General features: G+C 43.6%; 1 protein-coding gene across 3 annotated transcripts in view; it reads left to right on the top strand.

Moving 5' to 3' along the window:
• ESR2 (estrogen receptor 2) overlaps window positions 1-26,083 on the top strand; it is a 66,828-nt gene that overhangs the window by 38,539 nt on the left and 2,206 nt on the right. For 2 of the 3 annotated variants that reach the window (XM_008063318.1, XM_008063320.1), the window contains 2 exons: window positions 17,724-17,904; window positions 19,975-20,273. In XM_008063318.1, coding sequence (XP_008061509.1) covers window positions 17,724-17,904; window positions 19,975-20,161 — 368 coding nt within the window. In that variant the 3' untranslated portion in view covers window positions 20,162-20,273. Of the gene's footprint in view, window positions 1-17,723; window positions 17,905-19,974; window positions 20,274-26,083 lie in introns of those variants that run through there. The other variant, XM_008063319.1, reaches the window with a different exon arrangement.

Raw genomic sequence — 26,083 nt, 5'->3', positions numbered from 1 at the left:
GTACTATGGGAAACAGAAGGAGGAGAGAGGCTGGGAGGGAAGAGCAGAGGGAGTGGATAAGGTTATAAAAGGGAGTGCCGAAGCCAGGCGTAGTGCCTCAGTCTTGTAATCCCAGCACTTTGGGAGGCTGAGGCAGGAGGATTGCTTGAGCCCAGGAGTTCGATACCAGCCTAGGTAACACAATGAGACCTTGTTTATACAAAAAAATATAAAAATAAGCTGGGTGTGGTGGCTTCCACCTGTAGTCCCAGCTACTTTGGTGGCTGAGGCAGAAGAATCACCTGAGCCCAGAAGGTTGAAGCTGTGGTGAGCCAGCTACGGCACTCCAGCTTGGACGACAGAGTGAGAGCCTGACTCAAAAAAAAAAAAAAAAAGCAGCGCTGAAAATTATGAATTGTTGCTTCAGGCGTTGAACAATTTTAGAAACAGGTTCAGGCAGGGAAGTGTTGTGCAAAGTTACGCATTATAGAAAGGTCACTCTGGCTTTCATGTGGAGTACTGGGAAGAAAAGAGATTGACGCAGGTAACCTGTTAGGGACAATGAGAGCCTGAACTAATTCAGTGTGGGAGAGTCCCAGGGTAAGGGACTGGCTTGAGGAAAAATAGGAGGTAGAGGGAGAAATTGAGGAAAGTGCCTGAGATATGTGGATGGTTTAGTGTTGCTGAGTTTTCTTCTTCTATAAATAATACCTGGCTATTGTTAACATTAAGATAAAATAAAAACACACGAGAAAGAAAATAAAATCATCAGAAATACCTGCCCTCAAGATAACTGCCATAACATTGGTGACCATTCTTTAATAGTATTTGTGAACTCTCTCCTGCACTTGAGCTTTCTAAATAGATGGATGGAGAGATGGAACATGTGCACACAAAAGCTCCTACATATAATTTTACATAAACAATATAGCATCTTACATTCACAATTATGAATATTTTGAAAGAGACTTGCTTTGATCTTAGTTTTTGCTCAACTCTTGACCTTTCCACCCCAACACCAAGTAACCAGTTTTAACAACCAGTGGGTATACCTTTCTCCAAAGAGTCACTTGGAAAAAAATAGCTTATCTCCAGTGTATACTAAGGATGATGGTCTCCAGTTGCATCCGTATTGCTGAAAAGGACTGATTTTGTTTTTTATGGCTGCATCGTATTCCATCATGTATATGTACCACATTTTCTTTACCCATTCCACTTTTGAAGGGCATCTGGGTTGGTTCCATGTTTTTGCCATTGTGAATAAGGATAGGGTTTCAGTTTTTAAAAATTGGGAAACTAATATGCAAATATGTCTCTGTCTCTTGCTTTTTTTACTTTTCAAAATGCTGTGAAATCCCTCCAGGCTAACTAGGAGAGACCTAACTCCATCTCTGAAATGAGGGTATTGTGATCAATTGTTCAACCATTTCTCTACTGGTGGACCTTTACTTAATACCCGGTTCCTCTTTTTTTTTCTTTAAACCATTATAAACATCACTGCAATGCATAGACATGTGTTACTTTGTATGCATTTCCAAGCAATTGTCATACAGTTTGCTGTTTACCTGGTGTTCAATCCAGCTGTCATAGTAGGTATTGATGGCTTGGCTTAGTCGTTTGATCTTGCTGGGCCTTTAGGTTATCGATTATTTTCCTTTCTTAAATACCATGTATATCCAGGTTTTAATTGTCACCTGATGACTTACACATACCTTTATCTGGACAACCTATGGAGTTTTAATACCTAGATTTTACCCAATCTTAGAGCTCAGTGCTTGAAACCACAGGGAAATGTCAGTCCATATTATGCCCTAACTTTTAAGTCAACCAGAGCAGCAGTTCCTGAAGCCAAAATTCGGAGCAGGATTCAGTGTGGTCACATGGGTCCCAGGCTGCCTCCTGAGCTGGGGCCGGCTGACCACTTCCTTCTCCCACCTTTTCCCGTTTCCTCCCTCACAGACTCTTGGACCCTGGCACTAGCTTTAATGAAGGGGCCAGGAAACACACAGAGCAGTGTTCCTCAAACTGTCTTTAGTGAAGGACCAAGTGGTTTTTTCTTTTTTAATTTCTAAATTGTTACGGACAATTACTTTTTTTTTTGAGTTGGAGTCTCACTCTGTTGCCCAGACTGGAGTGCAGTGGCCGCTCCCGGCCACCGCAGCCTCAACCTGCTGGGCTCCAGCGATCCTTCCGCCTCAGCCTTCCGAGTAGCCGGAATTATAGGCATGTGCTACCACGCCCGGCTGATTTTTTGATTTATTGTAGAGATGAGGTCTCGCTAAGTTGCCCAGGCGGGTCTCCAACCCGCAGGCTCAGGCAATCCACTCACCTCAGCCTCCCAAAGGCGTGGGATTACAGGTTGAACCACTGAGCCCGGCTTATTTTTATAAAATATAATAACAATGAATTACTAAAAAAAAGTGCAAATACAAGCCTTGGTTTACTCTGTGATTATATTATGTTAGTATTATTACAGTCCTGTGATATAAAATTACTCTGTGGATTGCTGCAATGGTTTCCAAATGCTTGTATTCCATTTCTATTCCTCTCTTTAAGGACCGGTAACAGACCATACTTTGTGTACTCTGGAGAGAGCGTAGGATGCTATTCAAGAATTGGTTGTGTCTAGAGTGGAGGGCAGGGTTAGGCATTGAAGAATGGGCGAGGAGGAACAAAGGAAGCTGAAGACCCCGGGAAGGCACAGGAACCTAGAGGCAACCTTTGAGCACTTCCTAGTTGGGTCTCAGTCTGGCCTTAGCTGCCTAACAAGACATTTCCCTGCACCCAACACATCCCACCCCATTTATTGTTACCATTCACCTTTATAAAATAACACAAGGGCCCCGCTTATGTTGACAATTAAGTTGACGTGTGTGTAGGAAGCTTCCAGCCAAGATGCTTGAAATTGATCATGGAAGAAAATCAACTTTTGCTGGCCGTCTTTTCCAACCTGTCTTCTGATATTACCTCACATGTGAGCTACCATTTCTGTCTTTGTTAAAGAGAGGACTTGAGGCCAGGCGTGGTGGCTCAAGCCTGTAATCCCAGCACTTAGGGAGTCTGAGGTGAGAGGATTGCCTGAGCCTAGGGGTTTGAGACCAGCCTGGGCAACTTGGTGAGAGCTCGTCTCTACTGTAGATAAAAAAATTAGCCAGGTGTAGTTTCAGCTACTTGGAAGACTGAGGTGAAAGGATCCCTTCAGCTCAGCGGGTCAAGGCTGTGGTGGCCGTGAGCATGCCACTGCACTCCAACCTGGACGACAGAGTGAGACTCCAACTCAAAAAAAAAAAAAAAAAAAAAGGATTTGCAGCTGGGCACAATGACTCATATCTGTAAATCCCAGTGCTTTGGGAGGCTGAGGTGGGAGGATCATTTGAGCCCAGGAGTACGTTCCTATCTTGGCAATGGATGGTCATCATGCCAGATTATGGGGCCTCTGTCACCTTCAGAAATAATTTAAGACTCTTTTCTGTGCAAGAAAGTGCGTCTCAGAAAGCAGTGTGTGCTTGTTTCAACACTTTGCAGCATAAAGCCTTCTGTTTGGCAATGCTTCATGTAGTCGTTTTAGTCTCTGAGACATCATATTGTGTTGTTGTCAAAGCTAGAAGCAGCATCTGTGCAAATGGGAGACACTGAGGCTACAGCATCCCCCTGTAGTATCTGACAAAGCCGCCACGTCAAGGGAATCGCAGAAGGTGGGGGTGGTGTGTGATGCAGTTACCACTTGTGGTGGCAAATGAGTACAATTTGTTTACAGTAAATCCAAATTTGAGAAATCTTTTAAAGAAAATTTCTTCCTTTTTGGTAGTCATAACAGTTGTCAAATTGATTCTGTTCAGCATTGCTGTGTGTAAAACGGAATTCTGTTTCTTTTAGAAAATCCGTACTGTCAGAAGAGGTGAGTGTTTTCTGTTCTAGTTTTTAAGGAGTTGCAGGTACTGGCTTTTTTTCTTGTGGATTATTTGTAACATTTAAATTAAAAACAAAAATAGGGATGGAATCTAGCTCCCCACGAAAAATTTTAAACCCCTGACAGAATGTATAAAACAGACGTTGGGCAACAGCCCACACAGGACAGTGACCCCTGAAAGAAGGGACACAGACCAGGTGAGCCCTTCAATCGTCAAGTTTACTGGCTGAAGGAGCCAGGTTCTAGGTTGCAAGGCTGGAAGGGGGATATTAGTCAAGTTCCTCTAGAGAGAGAGAAACCAAGAGGAGGGAGATGGATGGATGGATAGATAAGATAGGTAGTAGACTGGTAGATAGGTAAATAGTTAAATAGGTAGACAGATAAGGTAGGTAGGTAGGTAGATGGATGAGAGGAGATTTATTATGAAGATTGGCTCAAGTGATTATGGAGGCCGAGGAGTCCTATGATATGTCATCTACAAATTGGAGAACCAGGCAAACCTGGCTCAGTTTGAGTTAAAATGTCCTGAGGACCACAGGAGTGGATGGTATAACTCTCAGAAGCTGAAGATGTGAGAAACTAGAGGTCATTGGTACAAGACCAGAGTCTGAAGACTGGAACACTTGGGGTTCTGATGTCCAGGGGAAGGAGAAGATGGATCTCCAGCTTCAGGAAAGAGAGTGAATCCTCCTTTCCTCTGCCTTTTTGTTCTATCTGGTCATTCAGCCAATTGGATGGTGTAATGTGGTAACCCTGAATCTGAGAGAGTTTGCGTGTAAGGTTCTTTACATATTCCAAAGAAGTTGCCTGGCAGTCTAGCAGGGAAAGATATTGGTTTATTAGATGGCGTCCGGTTGGTGAAGAAAGAATCCATGCCCTGGGACAATACAGCATCAGTTTTATAGTCCAACAAGTTAATTATTCAACTTGCTACACAGTGGTTACAGTCACAATGAGTAAGGGTGCCATCACATTGTTCTTAACTCTGCTAAATTACTGGCACCCCCTGACTTGTTACTGGGAATATACATAGCCTGCAGAGACCAGCCTTGGCTGGAGGCTACTCCCTGGGAGAGGGGCAAAAAGAAACCAAATGTAGGAGAAAAGAGTCAGTGTCCAGACAATTACCTCACAGATAGTGCCCATCCACACTGGGTAAGAGTGAGTCTTGCTTAGTCTACTGATTCAAATGCCAATCTGTCTTGGTAACGCCCTCACATACATACCCATAAATGCTTTACCAACTATCAGGGTATCCTATTATCTAGGCAAGCTGACTCTAAAATTAACTGCCACCACAAGGGGTAACCCAGATAGACCAATGGTCTCCCTGAACTGAGGAGACAGTACTGAATTTGGGGTAGCCAAGGCAGCTAGGACTTTCAGGGGAGGATATGGAAGAGTATAAAGTACATATAGACCCCTAGAGATCTGCAAAGGGTCCTGTCATGCATGGCACACTGGGTATGGTATGGCCAGAGTCATAGGGGGTGAAAGTCTTCACCAAGACAGTTATGAGCTAAGATTTGTTAAAGGAAAGATGACATAAAGGGCACAACCAGCAGGACAACAGCAAAATGTCTGTTATGTGCTACAGAGAGGCAGTGGCCTGAGGATGAGTTTGACACTCGCTTTGGTTAGGGTGAGTTTTAGGATTCCTATCATGCATTGGGTTCCTGCCATGCAATTGAAGTTGTTCTGATTGGTTGATGTTTGACCTTGATTGTAAACTGCTTATGGGCCAACCTTTGGGCTAGCCAGAGGTTTGTAGAGTGGCTGGTCCATTGTGGGTTTTTGTTTCTTTAACAGCAACAGTTGACTGCTCTTTGTCATGGAACCAGCAGCAAATGTTTTTTAGTTGGCTGTTCAGCTTCTACAGTTCTTGTAATCTCATTCTGAGATTTCCTTCCTCAAAATTGTTTACCCAATTGATGCTGGCCATTATAATCAGGCCTCATGTTCCTCCACAGTTCTTTGAGTCTTTGGCTGAGTGCTAAAATAATTCTCAAATAATTTAGGCTTATACATCAACAAAGGAGATAAAATAGAACCATAAAAAATAATCAGTCCAAAAAAAGGCCAAAAGAAAACAACAACAGAAAGAAAAACTAAAAGAATAGATAAGACAAAACATTTAACAAGATGGTAAATATAAACTTAACCTTAGTACTTTACCTTAAACATAAACATGCTAAACACCTCAATTAAAAGGAAAATATTGTCAGATTGGAAAAACAAATAAGACACAACCATTTGCTGCCAGCAAGATACCCACTTAAATATAAGAATAAAAATATGTTAATATTTATCCTTTGAAAGGATGGAAAAACATACTATTGTAAGACTAATCAGAAGAAAGTTGGAGTGGCTACATTATTATCAGACAAAGCAAGTTTTAGAGCAAAAATATTTCTGGAGATAAAGAAGAGCATCTCATAATGATACATGGATAAATTTGGCAAGATGACACAAAGTCTTAGCCATCCATGTACCAAATAACAGAACTTCAAAATACATAAAAATCTGATAGAACTGCAAGGATAAATGAACAAATCCCTTATCATAGTTGGAGATTTTAATAACATTCTCTCAATAATTGATAGAACAAGTAGATAGAAAACCAGTAAGTATAGTGAAAATGTGAACAACACTGTCAGCCAACTTGACCTAACTGGTATTTATAGAACTCTCCCACCATACAACAGCAGAATAAACATTGTTTTCAAGTGTTCATGGAATATTTGCCAAGATAGACCATATTCTTGGCCATAAAACAAGTCTCAATAAATTTGAAAGGATCTGAGTCATGCAGTGCATTTTCTTTGACACAATGGAACTAAACTAGAAACCAATAATAGATCTTGGAAAACTTCTAAACATTTGGAAACTAACATACCCCTAAAATTCAACACTTGTAACACAGAAAAAAATAAAACTAGAAAGTATTTCTGAAGTAACTGAAAATAAAAGCACAACATGGAAAAATTTGGGGGATGCTGCTAAAGCAATAGTTTGAGGAAAATGTATAGCACTCAAGGCCCATATTAGAAGAGAAGCAAGGTTCCAAATTATTGACCTTAGTTTCCAAACTTAGTAAACTAGGAAAAGAAGACCAAATAAAACCTCAAATAAGCAGGAAAGACTAAAGTGGAAATCCATAGAACAGAAAAAAGGAAAATAAAACAGAGGGTGCCAAAAAAAAAATACACATTTTAAGAAAGGATAAACTGGGGTAACCTCTTCAGGTCCCCTCACACTGTGGGAACTTTTCTGTCCTCTCAATAAATCCTGCTTTCTCAAAAAAAAAAAAAAAGTGGAAAAATGATATTAAAATTGTAATACTCAATATATACCAATAACAAATGATGAATACAAGTCACATTTGACTTCTGCAATTACAAGAGGTACTCAAAAGTGGTGACCATCAGTGTCCAGACACTTCTGATTATGACGAACTAAAAGTAATACATAGATAACATCTCTTAAAATGTAACGCATTTTTTTGGCTCCCCTGCTAGAGGAAAATCAAGGAAACCAAAAGCTGATTCTTTAAAAATTGATGTGTCTAGCCAGACTGATCAAGACAAAGGAAAGAAGGCACAAATTACCAATACCAGGAGTAAGAGAGGTCATATATTCTGCAAATATTAAAAAACAAGCAAACATTATGAACAACTGTATGACTATACATTTGAATACCTAGATGAAATGGATAAATTCCTCAAAAGACAAAATTATTGAAGCATATTCAAGAAGAAAAAACTAAAAGCCTTAAATAGCCACATATGTATTTAAAACAATATGTATTAAAAACTTTCCCACAGCAAAACCTTCAGGGCTCTACCACATATTTAAGGAATAAATGATACCAAGTTTACACATAATCTCATAGAAAATTTAAAAGGAAGGAATAGAAAATAGAAAATTTAAAAAGAGGTGGACATCACGCTGATAGGACACTCAGGCCGGCACCTTAGAAGAAAGATGACAACAGACCAATTTCCCTCATGCATATAGGGTATATGCAAAATTTTTCTAAAATATGCTTTAGCAAATAGAATCCAGTAATATATTAAAAGGATAGAACATTGTGAACAAGTGGGATTTTTCAAGAATACAAGGTTTTTTTAACATTTGAAAAATCAATCAACAAAATCCACCATATCAACAGGATAATAATGAAAAACTGTATGATTATCTCAATAAATGCAGAGAAAGTGTATGACAAAATCCAGTATTCGTTCCTGCTAAAAAATCGGAACAAACAAGGAACAGAGGGAAACTTCCTCAACCCCGTTAAAGGGCATTTATGAAAAACCTACAGTTAATATTACACCTAGTTACATTCAGGAGCAAGGCAAGTATGTCCACTTTCACCAATTCTATTCAGTATTTTACTAGAAGTTCTAGCCAGTGCAATAACGCAAGAAAAGAAGTAAAGGCTTCAAGATTGGAAAGGTAGAGGTAAAACTCTTTATTTGAAAACATAGTAATCTATGTAGAAAATTCCAAGGAGACTAAGAAAAAGTGAGTTTAGCAAGGTTGTAAGATATAAGGGCAATATATATAAATCAATTGTGTTTCTATATAGTAGCAACGAACAATGGAAAGTTGAAATGAAAATTATAAATGATATCATTTACAATGGCATCAAACATTAATAATAAATTTCAAAAGATGTGAGACCTGCACACTAACACCTGTAAGATATAGCTAAGAAAATCCTAAATAAGTGGAGAGATATATTACTGAGTTGGAAGATTCAGTATTGTTGTCAATCCCCGCCCCCAAATGAGTTACAGATTCAGCCTCATCACAATAAAAATTCTGGCACGTTTTTTGGTAGAAACTGACAAGCCGATTCTTAAATTCATATGAAAATGAATGAATCTAGAAACATCAAAGCGACTCTGAAAAAGAATGAATGTAAAGGTCTTACACTACCTGATTTCAAGATTTGTTAGAAAGCCTCAGTAAACAAAACAATAGGTTATTGATATCAACATAGACAGATATAGCAATGGAAGAGAATCAAATCCAGAAATATGCCTGTACAACTATATATGCTCTTCAACTTATGATGGAGTTATGTCCCGATAAACCCGTTGTAAGCTGGAAGTAGCGGTCGAAAGACATTTAGTATGTGTAACCTACTGAACATCATAACTTAGCCTAGCCTACTTTAAATATGTTCAGAATGCTTACATTAGTCTACAGTTAGGCAAAATCATCTAACACAAAACCTATTTTATAATAAAGTGTTGAATATCTCATGCACTTTATTATATACTAAAAGTGTTTATCATATTGAAAGTGAAAAACAGAATGGATACATGGGTACTTGAAGTATAATTTCTACTGAATGTGTATTGCTTTTGCACCATCATAAAGTTGAAAAATTATGAGTTGAATCATCATAGATTGGGGACTTTCTGTATTGATTTTCAATAAAGAGATCAAAGTAATGGAGAAATGATGATCTTTTCCTTACATGGTACTTGAATTATTAGATAGGTATATGCAAGAAATGAACCTTGACCTGATCTAATTCCACATTACAAAAATTAACTCAAAATGGATCTTAGACTTAAATGTAAAGACTATAATTATAAAACTTCTAGAAAAAATCATGAAAAAAATCTTGTTAATATCGGGTTTGCCAAAGATTAATCAAATACCTATAACACAAACTTTAAAAAATTCATAAATTGGGCTTCAACATAATTAAAACCTTTTTCTTTCCAAAAGATACTCTAATGAAAATGAAAAAGCAAATCACAGACCAGCATGAAATATTCACAAAACGTGTATTCCATAAAGAACCTATATCTGAATGTTTAAAGAACTCCTACAACACAAAAAAAATCTCACTTAAAAAATGGGCAAATGCTTGAATAGACACTTCATCAAAGAAGATATACTGACAGAAGATATTTATATAAAAGGATGCTCAAATTATTATTTATTTGAGAAATACAAGTTAAAACCACAATGAGGAGGCCAGGTGCGGTGACTCATGCCTGTAATCCTAGCACTTTGGGAGACCAAGGCAAGTGGCCTGAGCCCAGTAATTCAAGACCAGCCTGGGCAACTTGGTGAGACCTCATTTCTATAACAAATTTAAAAATTAGCTCGGCATAGTGGTGCATACCTGTAGTTCCAGCTACTTGAAAGGCTGAGGCAGAAGAATTGCCTAAGCCCAGCAGGTCGAGGTTGCGGTGGTCATGAGCGTGCCACTGCACTCCAGCCTGGATGACAGAGTGAGACTCTGACTCAAATAAAAGAAAATAAAACCACAATGAGGAGCCACTACATGCCCAACAAAATGACTGAAATGAAAAAGACTGACCACGAAACAACTGGAACTCTCGTATGCTGCTGGTGGGAATGTCAGTTGGTACAACCGCTTTGAAAACCTACCTGTTTGATGTTTTCTTTAAAAAATTAAGCATATATTTACCAGACAGCTCAGTCATTCCACTCCTTGGTATTTACCAGAGAGAGATAACAGCACATGTTTGTACATACAAAAACTTGTACACAAATGTTCGTAGAAGCTTTATTTGTAATAGCGGAAAACTGGTGACACCCCAAATGCCTACCAGTAGGCAAAAGGATAAGCACACTGTGGTATGTTCATACAGTAGAATACTACTCAGCAATAAAAAGGATTGAATGATTGACACATGCAACGATGTGGATGAATTTCAAAATAATGACTGAATGACAACAGCCAGACACAGAAGCATATATTATTGTGTAACCATTTATATACAATTTCAGAAGAAGCAAGATAATCTATAGTGCCAACAGATCAGTAGTTGCCTGGGGACAGGTTAGGGGGTTGGGAAGTAGAGAGGGACAGATTACACAGGACACAAGGATGTTTCTGGGGCTGATGGGTGTGTTCATTATCTTTTTTTTTTTTTTTTTTTGAGTTGGAGTCTCACTCTGTCGCCCAGACTGGAGTGCAGTGGCCACTCCCGGCTACCGCAGCCTCGACCTGCTGGGCTCCAGCGATCCTTCCACCTCAGCCTTCCGAGTAGCCGGGCCCGGCTGATTTTTTGATTTATTGTAGAGATGAGGTCTTGCTGCCCAGGCGGGTCTCGAACCCGTGGGCTTAGGCAATCCACTCACCTCAGCCTCCCAAAGGCGCAGGATTACAGGCTGAGCCACCAAGCCCGGCTATGTTCATTATCTTAAGTGTGGTGATGGTTTCACTGGTGTACTGTATATCTATGTCAAAATGCATGACATCATACACATTAAATACTTGTGATTTATTGTATGTCACTTATACCTTGGTGAATCTGTTGGAAGTATAATGAAAACAAAACAGAAAACACAAAGTTTAAGTGAAGAAAGATGGTAGACTGAGTGGAAGAGGTGTGCCACCAAGCAAGGAATGAAACCTAACCCAGGGTAGAGGGCCTGGGAATGAGGGTCAGGAGAGGAGAAATGGGATAGCTCTCCTAGTTAAAAGGCTGTGCGTGCTCTGTGTCCTCTGTTAGGATGTAGATTTCTCAGGGCTGCTATTTGGCCGCTACTCAATGGCCTTGCTGAGCTCGGTGAGCACAGGGCTGTCTGGGGATGGTTTCCTGCATTGATTGGTGTCCCGTTTTCCTGTGTATGCGATATGTTCAAGTCGGAATTATGTCAATCACGTCCACACTGGTATCAGCACGCTATGTGGCCAGGTCAGGGTTTCTCAGTGGTTATGTTTTTTCTTCATTTATATAATTTTTTGAGTCAGGATCTCACTCTGTTGACCAGGCTAGAGCGCAGTGGCACTATCATGTCTCATTACAGCCTCAACCTCCTGGGCTTCGGCGATCCTCCTGCCTCAACCTCCCAAGTAGCTGGGACTACAGGTGGCTAATGTTTTGACTTTTTGGTAGAGATGAGATCTTATGTTTCTCAGGCTGGTCTCAAACTCCTGGGCTCAAGCAATCATCCCCCCTCGGCTTCCCAAAGTACTAAGATTATAGGCATTTGCCACTATGTCTGGCCTAGTTATGTTTTAAGTAGCTGTATATTTCTGAGTTGTGTGTCTCTGCTAATACTGGATATAATATGGAGTGGAAATTAACTGTGTTATTCAACTAAATTTCACCGTAGTTCCTGGTTATGTCAGTGACTTCTAAATACTAAGAATGTTAAAATGAACTGAATACAATGCTTTTGGTCTAGAACGGGGCCTAAACTCTCAGATAGTTAAAGGTCTTATCCTTTTTTTTTGAGTTAGAGTCTCACTGTCACCCAGGCTGGAGTGCAGTGGCATGCTCATGGCCACTGCAGCCTTTATCTCCTGGGCTCAAGCCTTCCAAGTAGCTGGAACTATAAGTGCATGCCACCACGCCAGTCTAATTTTTTTGATTTATTGTACAGACAAGGTCTCGCCAAGTTGTCCAGGCTGGTCTTGACTCCTGGGCTCAGGCAATCCTCTTGCCTCTGCCTTCCAAAGTGCTGTGATTACAGGCGTGAACCACTGCACCTGGCAAAGTCTTATCCTCCACGGACTTAAGTAAAAGAGGCACATTTTCCTTTCTGGCGGGGAGGGCAGGGGAGGGACAACACCATTCTAACATGTCTCTCTTTTCCACTATACATACATAGGATGTGAGGGAACCTGGAATGACTGTGTTGTACTCAGCCTATCATATGGTCCTTGAAACTCAGAGACAACAGAAAATGTTGCATTTAGCAACCTGTTGCAATGTTGGTTAAAGTATTTTTATAAACTCTAGGGTCTTATGTAAGTGTTATAATTAACAAAATAGTATACGTAATAAATACCCAATAGAAGGACCAGCCATCCTGTCGCCCAGGGACCTGAAGATTAGATATGTCTCCCCTTGGACAGAATTAGAAGGGGTATTGGATTTAGGAATTAGAGTGGAATGAACCCACATATAATCTCTGTTATGTCTTTAAAAATATTTTGAATAAGGAACAAGTCTATTTGTCTCAGCTGTTTTGAGACTTAAAAAGGATGAAACCTTTCATTCAGTAAATGGAGAGTTTAAACCAGACAATCCCCTTTTCATGAAGAAAGTTATTAAGAGGCCGGATGCTATGGCTCATGTCTGTAATTCCAGCACTTTGGGAGGCTGAGGCGAGAGGATTGCCTGAGCCCAGGAGTTTGAGACCAGTCTGGGCAACATAGTGAAAAAAAAAAAAAGCAAAAAATTAGCCAGGTGTGTTGGCATCCCCTTGTAGTCCCAGCTACTCGGGAGGCTGAGGCGGAAGGATTGCCTGAGCTCAGGAGTCAAGGCTACTGCACCTCTAGCCACTGCACTCCAGTTTAGGCAACAGTAAGACATCACACACCTTAAAAAAAAGTTACTAAGATATTGGCTGAAGCCCAGTTTCCTCCTGAGTTTGTGGGGGAGAGTTCCCGTGAAGCAGATGGGTGGAGCAGGCCAAGACACAGAAGGACCTTCAGAGGGACACTGACCAAGAAAGATGGGGGAGGGGGCTTGCCTACTGATCAAGAACATGGGGCAAAGCTTGGCTGAATGAACACCAGCCTGCTGGCCTCATTCCACTGCACTTTTGGAGTACCGGTCTGGTCTGCCCTCATGTGCTGGGGACAGGGTGTGGGGACGGAGGGCATGGGTCATGGCCAGAGGCACTTTTCTTCCAAGCAGGCAAGCAAACACCACATGCAGCTCCCAAAAGCCAGATATTTTTGCTTTTGGTCAGTGTTCTGAGATTTTTTTTAATTAGACACTTTAGAGTTTTAGATTTTTTTTGCCCTCAGTCAAGGAAAGCTTATATTTTCATCCTTTGAACACATAGGATGTGGCAAATCTTGAAGGGGGGTGACAGCCCCTCCCACCTTTGGGTTGCTCAGTATGTCATCGGGCGGGCTCCTGAGAGGAATGCACAGCTGTTCTTGGGTGATAGAGGGGAGAGGAGCTCACGTCCTTGGTTTTATTTTCCTTTCTTTGGTATGCGTGGGGTATTGTGCCAGGATCTTGTCTTTTTTACTGTATTTCTTTAGTTTCGTGAAAAGTAGTTTAATTTTGTTCTACAATGACTCCTAACTGATGTTTTCATTTTTTGAAGGTGGAGGAGAGTTCATTTTTTTCTAGACAGGGTTTCACTCTGTCGCCCAGGCTGGAGTGCAGTGGTATGATCACAGCTCACCACAACCTCTACCTCCTGGGCTCAGGTGATACTCCTGCCTTAGCGTCCTGAGTAACTGGGGTTACAGTCATGCACCACCATGCCTGGCTAGTTTTTAAAAAATTTTTTGTAGAGACGAGGTCTCACTATGTTGCTTAGGCTGGTCTTGAGCTCCTGGGCTCAAGCAAATCATCTTACCTCAGCCTCCCAAAGTATTGGGATTACAGGCATGAGCCACTGCGCCCAGCTAGTTGTTATTACTTTTAATAACAGCTTTATAATGGCATAATTCATATACTGTATAATCCACCCATTTAAAGTATATAGTCCAATGTTTTTTAGTGTATTTACTGTATGTGGTACAGTCATCACCACAATCAAATTTTGAACATTTTCGTCACCCCAAAAGAAACCCCATGCTCCTTGGCCATCACTCCCCAATCCATCCCCCGCCAGCAACCACTAGTCTATTCCATGACTATAGATTTGCCCATTCTAGACATTTCATAGAAATGGAATCATGCAAAATGTGATCCCTGTGACTGGCTTCTTCCAACTAGCATAATGTTTTCAAGGTTCATCTGTGTTGTAACATGAATTGGTACATCATTCCTTTTGATGGCTGAATACTATTCCATTGTATGGACAGGCCCCATTTTATTTATCTGTTCTTCAGTTGATGGACATTTGGGTTGCTTCCACTTCTAAACTATTGTGAGAAATGCCATTGTGAACTCTGTGTGTATACTGAGGATTTATTTTTGTATTTTCAACCTTTGTCCCTTTGAACTGAGAAACGTACTTGGTTTTGGCTCCTTTTAGAATCCAAAGACATAGCATTTCTTTTTAGCAGCAGAAGTACGTGGCACACGTGTCATGCAGCAGGATAGACTAAAGGGTGGTTCAGAGAAAGCACTGGTTAATGCAACTGGGGTCAGTTTCAGGGAAAGTAAGCTTCACGTAACATTCTCTGTACTTTTGATGAATAATTTATTGTTTGTGTGTAACTAATGTCTATATCAACAGGCATGTTCAGGTAGGTAATTGGATTAAAATGCAAACATTTGAGCCTGTGCCCGGTTTCAGCTAGTCTGATTCCTCCATGTGTGAGTTCCCCCCACGCCAGCGCTTGTACTGGGTGATGGGGATGGAGTGACCCAGGCAGGATCTGTGCCCTCCGGGCACTTAGATCCAGTCTTGCTGAGGGTGGGAGGTGGCCACTGGCGTGTAAGGATGTGGCAGACACCCAGCATGTGTGGCAGTGTGCGCCTCTGATGGGGTGAGCAGGGCACTGTTGGAGCTTCTGGGGAGGACTCAAGCCAGACTTAGAGTGGAATGGCAGGGAGGTTGTCAGGGAAGCTTCCAGAAGGAAGTCCCTGACAGGGCTGGGATCTACAGGAGAAGTGGGTATAAGTCAGCAAGAAAAGGGTGAGGAGGAGGGGGGAGACAGTCCCCCAGCAGAGAATAGAGCATGTGGGGCGTGTCACCTCCCACAGAATTGAGAGAGGGATTCAAGGTGAGAAGTGGTAGGCACCACGGCTGAAATGGGCAGGGAGGGCCTTGCCAGCTGCATCCATGGTTTGGACTCTGCCTCACAAGCTGGGCAGTCACTAAAGGGAGCCCCATAAGCGGATCTGCTTTCTAGTCACACAGAGGGTGACATGCTCCGCGTAGGGTCTTGTTTCCTCTGCAGTGAGAGGCAAGGTCTTCTCCGTGGAGGACTCAGGAAGAGCCACCATGGAGAAGGAGGTGAGCAGTGGGGTAGAGAGGCAGCTTCAGGGCTCCTGTGAAAGAGAAATCTTCGATGTGTATCATCAAAGGTGACAGAGGCCCCTGGGGTTGTGGCTAAGCACTGTGTGTGCGTAAGCGTTGCTTCCATGCATCCCTTAACTGAGTTAAATGGAGTCAAATTGAGTCACCTTACTGAAAGTGCCAATAAAAATGGGGAACAAAATCTGCTCAAACAGATTCTGTGGCTGATGGAGCACCAGCCATCCTCATTCCCATGACAGCCGAGAGCCAGGAGCACCCTTGTTGATTTCACATATTTGTTATTTATTCTTGCTTTCAAATCGAAGGCCTGGAAGAGAAGCCCATTATGAAAGGGAATCAAGGAATCGGACTGGGGATCAGGGAGAGGAGATTTACCTGAGATGTTATTTTGCAACTATTGGGCGGCCACAACGATTTCAGGTCCTAGAGTCAGAAGGAAATTGACACAAGTCAGGGCAGGATGGGGAAGCCACCTACCTGGTGGGGTGGTTGTAGGGACTTAGGGAGCTATGCTCCTGCATGCTTTTGTTCAATGAGGAATTGAGGCTTAAAGAGCTACAGATGGGTAGAAAGTAGGTCTGTCAGATGGGGCACAGTGCCTCATGCCTGTAATCCCAGCACTTGGGGAGGCCGAGGTGGGAGGATTACTTGAACCCAGGAGTTTGAGACCAATAGCGAGGCCTCCTTTCTACAAACAAATGTGAAGAAATTAGCCAGACATGGCCGTGCATACCTGTAGTCCCAGCTACTTGGGAGGCTGAGGGGGAGGATTGTTTGGGCCCAAGAGTTTGAGGCTGCGGTGAGGCCATAGTAGTGCCACTGCACCCTAGTCTAGGCAATAGGGTGGGACCCTGCCTCTTAAAAAAAAATAAAGAAAAAAGAAAGTAGGCTTGTCTGACTCCAAATCAGCGGTTCTTCTGCCCCAGCAAGGTACCCCAGAAATGAGATGCTGATGCCCCGGGCAGAGGGGCAGGGGCTCTCCTGTGGCTGTCAGAGGCACGTGGCACATGTGAGGGTATGGCAGGGAGGCTTCATAGCACTGGCCGTTGGTCTGTTTTATTAAACATCCCTTGGATGAAGGGCCCTCCTTGGGGTTCAGAGTGGATTGACCTCACTTTCTGACCATCTCTGTTGCTGCAGATGAGAAATACCTTTTAATGATTTGGGCAGCTAGATACCTTTACAGCTGTGGTGAGGCCACAGTTCTTTGAGAGGTCATTTAGTCTGTCCTACCTTCAGCCAGACTTCGCTTCCAGTGATGGGGCTGGCTCATGGGGAAGAACCCCCTGGGGATGGAGTGAAGGTAAGCCATGCTGTTTTGTTTTTTTGCATCAGGGTCTCACTTTGTTGCCCAGGCTGGAGGGCAGTAGCATGATCATGGCTCACCGTAGCCTCAAACTCCTGGGCTCAAGCAATCCTTCCACCTCAGCCTCCAGAGTAGCTAGGACTACAGATGCACGCCACCGTGCTGTGCTAATTTTTATTTTTTGTAGAGACGAGATCTCGCTATGTTGCCCAGGCTGGTCTTGAACTCCTAGGTTCAAGTGATCCTCTTGCCTCAGTCTCCCACCGTGCTGGAATTTACAGGCATGAGCCACTGTGACTGGCCTTGTTTTGTTTTTTAGAGACAGGATCTCACTATGTCACCCCTACTGGAGTACAGTGGTGCCATCATGACTCACTGCAGCCTCAATCTCCTGGGCTCAAGCAATCCTCCTACCTCAGCCTTCTGAGTAGCTGGGACTACAGGAATATACCACTACACCCAGCTAATTTTTCTGTGCTCTTAAGATCTGGCCACACATGCAGATGTCAGAGCAGCCCAAACTAGGTCACCCTTGGAGAACAGTAGGCATGCTTGACGGCTGAGCACACAGCTTCAGTTTACCTTTATGAGAGCAGTGACCAGTGGCTTTTCCTCTTTGTCCAGGCATGTCCCCTCTGGCTGCAGCAACCCAGGAGGCCGAGAGCAGCCGGAAGCTGACCCACCTACTGAACGCCGTGACCGATGCCCTGGTCTGGGTGATTGCCAAGAGTGGCATCTCCTCCCAGCAGCAGTCCATGCGCCTGGCCAACCTTCTGATGCTCCTGTCACACGTCAGGCATGCCAGGTGCGGACCCAGGTCAGGGCGTGGGGGTATGGGGAGCTCACAGGAGGGTGAAGAGCTTTGGGAAGCATGTTTGCAAGTGAAGGAAAAAGAGCCCCTGAAAGGGAATGGGGGCTTCGTCAGTTCAGTTCCCACACCTGTAACCAATGACTGGCACAGAGTGGACCTGAGCGAATGTCTCGTGGCACATTAAGGATCATCGCGGCACCTGGTGGTGGCGTGCCTGTTTCTTGGTTGCTGGGGCTTATAGCTCAGTTATGGAGCCCTAAAAGGGACAGTTCTCCCCAAATGAGCTGCCACACCTCCTTTCACCACCCAGAGCTGAGGTCATTTTTGTGGAGGGGCCAAGTCCAGCTATTCTAGCCTTCCCTAAGTTGTTCCTTCCCCAAGTTCCTTTCTCTCAGTGGCATCAGGATATTAAAGATGAGACCTAGGATAAGCAGCGAGTCCCACAGCTTTAGGAAGGTAGGGCTGTGGGCAGGCTTGACCTACACTGTCAGGTCAGGGAATGTGAGAGTGTGCTGATGGAGGGGAGGGTGCTTGGTGTCACCTAGGACGAGGATAACCTTGCCCTGAGGCTGGAAGAGAAGAGATGAGAATGGAAGGTCACTGCTTACCTGAGGAGGAGGGGACAGTACACCCCTCAAGGATTTTAACAAGGGGCAGGTAGCCGGGCTTGATGGCTCAGCCTGTAATCCTGTGCCTTGGGAGGCTGAGGTGAGTGGATTGCCTGTGCCTGTGGGTTCAAGACCCACCTGGGCAACTTGGCGAGACCTCATCTCTACAATAAATAAAAAAATTAGCTGAAGTGGTAGCGCGTGCCTGTAGTTCCAGCTACTTGGAAGGCTGAGGCGGAAGGATCGCTAGAGCCCAGCAGGTCGAGGCTGCGGTGACCAGGAGCGGCCATTGCACTCCAGTCTGGGCGACAGAGTGAGACTTCAACTCAAAAACAACAACAACAACAATAACAACAGCAAAAAAAAACAAGGGGCAGGAAATAGGAAAGATTTCTCCCTTCTTCCTTTATTTAATTTTGAGACAGGGTCTCACTCTGGGTCCCAGGCTGGAGTGCAGTGGTGTGATCATAGTTCACCAGAGCCTCGAACTCCTGGGCTCAAGTGATCCTCCTGCCTCAACCTCCAAAGTGTTGGGACTACAGGCATGAGCCACCACGTCTGTTCCCATTTTCTCTTTAGTGATTATTCCGCTTACAACCATTTGCAGAACAGATGCAGTTGATCCTCAGTGTTTTCAGATTCCAAATTTGTGAATTCACCTTTTTGTTAAGATGTTATCTGTAACCCCCCAAAGCAATACTCATGGTGCTTTTGAGGTTACGCACAGGCAAACATTTTGAGTCGCCCAATATGCATGTTCCCAGCTGAGGTGGAACAAGTCGATATTTCAGCTCTCATTCTGGAAACAAGTGTCCTTTACACAATCTGTTCAGTGTCATGTTTTTACATTTTTGTGCTTTTTGTGGGTGATCTTGCTGTTTAAAATGGCCCCCTGTGTAGTGCTGAGGCACTGTCTAGTGTTCCTAGGGGGAAGGCTGCTGTGCCTTAGGCAGAAAATACATGTTAGGTAAGCTTTGTTTGGGCATGAGTTCAAGTGCTGCTAGCCATGAGGTCAGTGTTGATGAGTTAACAATATATATTAAATAAGGTGTGTTCTAACAGAAACACATATAAAACAAAGTCTTGTGTTGCTTGGCCGCTGGAAATGTTGTGACCAGAAGCTTATAGGAACCTAGCCCTGTGCTTCCCCTAGGAGCAGGGATTCAGCATTTGCTAATTCAGTGTTCACACTTTACAATATCACTTCTGTGAGTAATGAGACTTGATGGTACTATGTGCCAGGTGCTGTGCCAGGTGGTTGTGGGCAGGTGGTGAGACACTGATATGGAAGGACATTGACCTCGCCCTGGAGTATAGATTATTGGGGAAACTGGATGCACAAGCCATGGAATGGTGGACTTGGGTGGGGTGGACTGGCTCTGTGCAGGAGAGCCAGGGAAGATGTCAATGTTCCTGCCTCAAGGGAAGAAATCTCAGTGCCTTTTTGTCCCTACAGTAACAAGGGCATGGAACATCTGCTCAACATGAAGTGTAAAAATGTGGTCCCGGTATACGACCTGCTGCTGGAGATGCTGAATGCCCACACACTCCACGGGGGCAAGTCCTTGGTCCTGAGGTCCGAGTGCAGCCTGGCAGATGACAGTAAGAGTGAAGAGGGATCCCAGGACCCACAGGTTCTGTGATGCCTGGCCCTGAGTGGAACAGGCCCACAGAGGAGGCTGAAGATGACATGTGACCTCCAGCTGTTGGGAGCCTGGGCTCCGTCATCTTACTCTTGCGTGGGCCCTCACTTGGTTATGGCAGGCTTGGTCATGTGCCGTCCTTGTCCTTCCTCCCTCACCTCCCTACCTCCCAGGAGTCAGGGTGAGAAAGCCACAGCTTGCCTTGTTGCCAGGGGGCATTTTTTTTTTGAGTCAGTGTCTTGCTCTGTTGCCCAGGCTGGAGTGCAGTGACATGATCACGGCTCACCACAGCCTTGACCTCCTGGGCTCAGGTAATCCTCCTGCCTCAGCCTTCTGAGTAGCTGGGACTACAGGTGTGCACCACCATGCCTGGCTAATTTTTTGTAGAGATGAGGTCTCACTATGTTACCTAGGTGTCAAACTCCTCGGTTCAAGTGATCCTCCCGCCTTGCCCTCCCAAGTTGCCAGGATTACAGGCCCGTGCGTCACTGTGCTGGGCCTGGGGGGGACTTTTAAATGCAGAGTTTTCGTCTTGAATGGCTTTCTAGGATCGCAATGTGGTTCCTCTCTTACTTCCCATCTCCTGTCCATCTCTCTGGATGACACCTTAAAGGTTTTGGAATGAATGGTGGACATCTGACGGGGAAGAGTTACACATTAGAAAGAGGAGAGAATGTGACACACTTGTAGGAGGTGGACTAACCTTTACTGTGTGACATGTGCTGTCCTTGGGGTTAGTCTCTGTATGCTCCTCTGGACCACATGATTGTAGGGTTGAGAGCCACGAAGACAATCGACTAGCTAGTTTCACATACCTACCTCACAGGCCTGTGAGGACCAGTGTCATGTATGACAGTTATTCTGTCGAAGGCCAGAGGGACTGTGGTCAAGCTAGGATGTGAGTCGCCTTCTTCCCTCCAGACTTTGCTGCCACGTCACACAGATTTGTGTCCCTCTTGATTTGCATTCATAGTGCCTGCTTATCATTTGGGGTGTGTGTGTGTGTGTGTGTGTGTGTGTGTGTGTGTGTGTGTGTGTGTGTGTGTACGCATGCATGTGTGTGTAAATCTTCCTGCCCCTGGAGTTGCCCTTCCTGGAACCTCTGTTGCCCCCAAGGAGCCCCGTGTTTGTAAGAATGAGGTTCTGTCCTTTGGGTGTGGGTTACAGCCACAGTGCTTCCCTGGGGCACTGGGGACACAGCTTCCATCTCACACAGCCACCACCGTCACATCAGCCACCCCAGGGAGAAAGGGACACTTTGGGTTGCGGGTGTACATGGCACACTGTTTTATGGGTGAATAGCCACACACACAGCATGTCAGCTTCAGGGCCACATCATGTAGCCTTGATGTGATGAGCACACTGCCCGAGCAAGACCTGGTTTGTGAATGCTCTTAAAAGAGAAATATGTAGAGGTAATTATTTATAGCAAGAGAAAATTCTTTTACACCCTAGGGCTCTTTTAAAATATTTTCTTATCAGGACATTTATATGGTGGGCTGGGTGAAATAGAAACTTAGTAAAAATATTAGTTCTTTTTTTTTTTTTTAGCTTTTAAATTTTTTACTTTAAAGATGTGGGGTACAATTCAGGGTTAGAAATACAAATGTTCATTATGCAGGTACCCTTGTTGATGAGGTGTGCCTCTCCTTCCCCTGGCAGTCTCCCTCAGCTGCCAATCCCACTCCCCTCCCCTGACAGTTTCCCACTACTGTTAATCCCCTTCTTATAGTGTTATGATAATTGTTCAAGGTCCATTTATGAGTGAGAACATATGGTACTATGATCTTTGTTTCTGTGATAGATCACTGAGTATGATCGACTCTAAATCCATCCAAGTTGCTGCGAAGTCCATTCCATGTTTGTCCTTCTTTATGGCTGCATAATACTCGATTGTGTATATGTACCACGAAAAGTATTAGTTCTTATTCCAAGTGGAACAGCATTAGGACATGAAGGTAAAACCACCTCTGAAATGACAACTTTTACTGGCTTTTTAAAAATTGAAATTTTCAAACGTAGCAAATGCATAGAATGAGTAGCAGCTATACTTTTGAAGTGAGCACCTAAATAGTCATGCTTGATTTTTGCAGTAATGTTTGTTTCTATTTTTTGTAGAGATGAGGTTTTGCTATGTTGCCCAGGCTGGTCTCGAACTCCTGGGCTTCACGTGATCCCCTTGTCTTGGCTTCCTGAATTGCTGGGATTACCGGAATGAGCTGCCGCGCCCAGCCTATTTTTGCAGTAATGTTTTTAAAGATTACCTTGTGATATGACATTAAATACATTTTCTTTTTGAAAATAGGTTTACTTTGGCTAGCACATCCTGTACTTACTAAGTCATTAGGAAGATTACATTCAGTGTTACAAAGGTTGGTTTCTGACAGTGAGACCTTGAATAACTTTTAATTTTGATACTTTTACTAAAAGTGGAGGCACACTGACATTTGCGTTCCAGGGCAGTTTGAAACTCTTTTTAGGGACTCATTGTCACAGTCTTAGTGAGATTCAGTACAGACAACATAAACTTGATTTCATAGGAACCAGGGGACCAGTGTTAGCCAGAAGGTCAAGTTTCTTTCCTTTGGCTGGCCTAGAATCTTCCACTACACATGAGGCGTGGGGAGGGGGTGCCGAGAGAGTAGGGAATGGGAGAAGTAGAAGACAGCTTTCAACAATTAATTATTTGCCAGTGAAATTCTATTAATTATATTTTTAAGAGAGATTGCCAGGCGAGAAGAGCAAAAATAAAAACCAGAACAGAATGAGGTCCAAGCCATTGCCTAATTAGCATGTAGTGAAGTGAATTTTCTAGGTTGGGTTTGGATACCCAAGGGGCCAGATTGAAGGCAGGTGTCCGAGCACTGTTCCGCGCCAGCTCCTGTGCTTACCCAGACTACAGAATGTTCTGTATGATACCCAGTCGATGGCTGTTGGTTATTTTCCACAAATATTGCTGCAGGTTTCTCGAGGTTGCTTGTTTCATGGCATTTGAATTGAGCCTGTGGAGGGGAGAGTGCGGTACTTTGGATCACTTCTTCCTGGCATGGGGCTTGCCTGGGTGTACTGGGACACAGGTCAGTGTGCCCACTTGACCTGTCTCATCTGGGGGCAGGGCTTTCAGGCTGGGGTCTGGGGAAGGCCGAGATAACGTACTCTGTGCTCTAGAGGCGTTTTTGTCTTGTTTTGAATATTTTAGCGCCCGCTCCCATGTTCAGATGAAGTATTTCAGATCTCCCTGGCCCTCTGCTCCAAAAGTGTCCTCCAAGGATGACACTTTGGTATGTGCCAGACTGCTGTTTCTGTGGGTTGGGTAAATCCTAAATGTGCATTTTAAAGCTTAGTCCTTTAATAGTGCTTTGTACAATGTGTCCTTTGGGGGTTATCTGCTCCCAAGTGGCTCCTGTTCGTTTAGGGCAACTTAAGACTTCTTCCATAGCTAAGCAAGAAGTCCAGTGTTTCCAGGTTCTGTTTTTAAGAGGAACTAACTAGAGAATAGACCCTGACAACTGTAAACAGGAATTAAACTGAGTGTTGAAAAACAAACAAACAAATAAGACATTTTATGCATTAGGGAAAACTGACCCTCAGCTTTTCCTTCGACTGGTAGGCAGGATTCCATTCCTCCATTTTAATTTGCAAGTGATCATTTAATAAGAGAAACTAATTTATAGGAGGTGAGTGAGATGTGGGCTTAACTCCAAAAACATGATTTCTAATAAGGGGTCATGTAGACATTAAAAAAATTTTTTTTTTTAAATTAGGGTCTCATTCTGTTGCCCAGGCTAGAGTGCAGTGGCATGATCATGGCTACTGCAGCCTTGCCCTGCTGGGCTCAGGCGATCCTACTGTCTCAGCCTCTGAGTAGCTGGGACTACAGGCGTGCACCACCACGTTTGGCTAATTTTTTGATTGACTGCAGAGGCGCGGTCTTGCCATGTTGTCCAGGCTGGTCTTGAACTCCTGGGCTCAGGCAATCCTCTTACCTTGGCCCCTCAAAGTGCTGGAATTACAGGTATGAGCCACCACGCCCGGCCATATAGACATATGTATTTTTAATTTATTATTATTTGTTTTGAGTTGGAGTTTCACTCTGTCGCCCAGACTGGAGTGCAGTGGCCGCTCCCGGCCACCGCAGCCTCGACCTGCTGGGCTCCGGCGATCCTTCCCCCTCAGCCTTCCAGGGAGCTGGAACTACTTATTTATTTACTTTTTGAGTTGGAGTCTGCACTCCATCATCGCCCAGGCTGGAGTGCAGTGACACGCTTACGGCCACCCCAGCATCGAACTGGTGGGCTCAAGTGATCCTTCCACTTCAGCCTTCCAAGTGGCTGAAACTACAGGTGTGTGCTACCATGCCTGGCTAATTTTTTGATTTATTGTAGAGATGAGGTCTCGCCATGTTGCCGAGGTTGATCTCGAACCCGTGGGCTCAGGCAATCCCCTCACCTTGGTCTCCCAAAGTGCTGGGATTAGAGGCTTGAATAATGAAATAATTACCATGAAGTATTTTGAAGACAGTTCATGCCACTTCTCAGGAGTGAACCAGCCATTTCTAAAGTGGACACTCTCAGGAGATCTGCACAGTGAGTTTCCATGGTGAGCTTGGTTCTCACCAAGTTTTCCCCTCTTCAGCCTCAGGCCTCTCATACTCACTGTCCACCAGAACTCACTACAAAGGATTCGACCCTAAAATAATCTTGAAGAGATTTTTCTTGAAACATTGGGGTGGGGGGAATACAAAACAAAACTATCAGCCTAATAACAAATCTGGGGAGACTTAAAGCAGTGAAAGCTTTGTAGTGACAATGTCTTTATCTGGAATATTTCTCCTGCTAACTCAGCTGGAAGGGCAATCATTTTAGATTTCAGTAAGAAAAAAATCAGTTACCAATCTTGGCAGAGCCATATTATATATCTGTATGTATTTATATATATAAACAGAATTGAGGCATTTCTAGAATTTTCTAGCATGTGAAAACAGGATTTGGGTCTTATTTATATCTGCTAAGTGGCTTTTTTGAGTTGGGGTCTCATTCTATAGCCTAGACTGGAGTGCTGTGGCATGATCATGGCTCACCACAGCTTTGACCTCCTGGGCTCAGGTGATCTTCCTGCCTCAGCTTCCCAAGTAGCTAGGACTACAGGTTCACACCATCATGCCTAACTAGCTTATTTATTTTTTTGTAGAATGAGGTCTTGCTATGCTGCCCAGGCTGGTCTCAAGAAACTCTCCTACTTTGACCTCCCAAAGTGCTGGGATTATAGGCATGAGCCACCATACCTGGCCAAGAGGCTTCCATATGTTGAAGCTTTTCAAATTCAAGGTGAACCTTCAGTTTCTAGGTCTATTTTGAAACAAAATATTCTTATTTAATAAGATATGACACATTTCTTTAAGCTGCTAAAAATCTTTAAAAGAAAATTATAAAAACATATTGTTTAGTGCCTAAAAATAATATTTGTGCCAGACAGTTCTCAGTGCCTCAGACATTTGTACTTAATGCTCATAATAATTACTATTGTCCTAATTTTCTGGCTATGGAGACTAGAGAGGGTCTGAGCAAACCTGCTCAAGGTCAAACAGGGAATAAGTGGTGGTACAGAACGCAGGTCATCCAGGTTCAATGCTGAAAGCGACCATGCAGTTCAACTAGTTAAAAAAATACAGAAAATATATTTTTTTGAGTTGGGGTCTTGCTTTGTTGCCCAGATGGAGTGCAGTGGCACCATCATGGCTCACTATAGCCTTGACCTCCTGGGCTCAGGAGATCCTTCCACCTCAGCCTCCCGAGTAGCTGGGACTATAGGTGCGTGCCACCCACGTGGTTAATTTTTAAATTTTTTGTAGAGATGGGTGAGGGTCTCGTTATGTTGCCCAGACTAGTGTCGGAGCTCTTGGGCTCAAGGGATCCTTCTGCC

This window comes from Carlito syrichta, unplaced genomic scaffold, assembly GCF_000164805.1.
Source record: "Carlito syrichta isolate Samal-C Ts95f unplaced genomic scaffold, Tarsius_syrichta-2.0.1 Scaffold306742, whole genome shotgun sequence".
Taxonomy (NCBI): Eukaryota; Metazoa; Chordata; class Mammalia; order Primates; family Tarsiidae; genus Carlito; species Carlito syrichta.
This window is presented reverse-complemented; position numbering and strand designations above follow the sequence as displayed.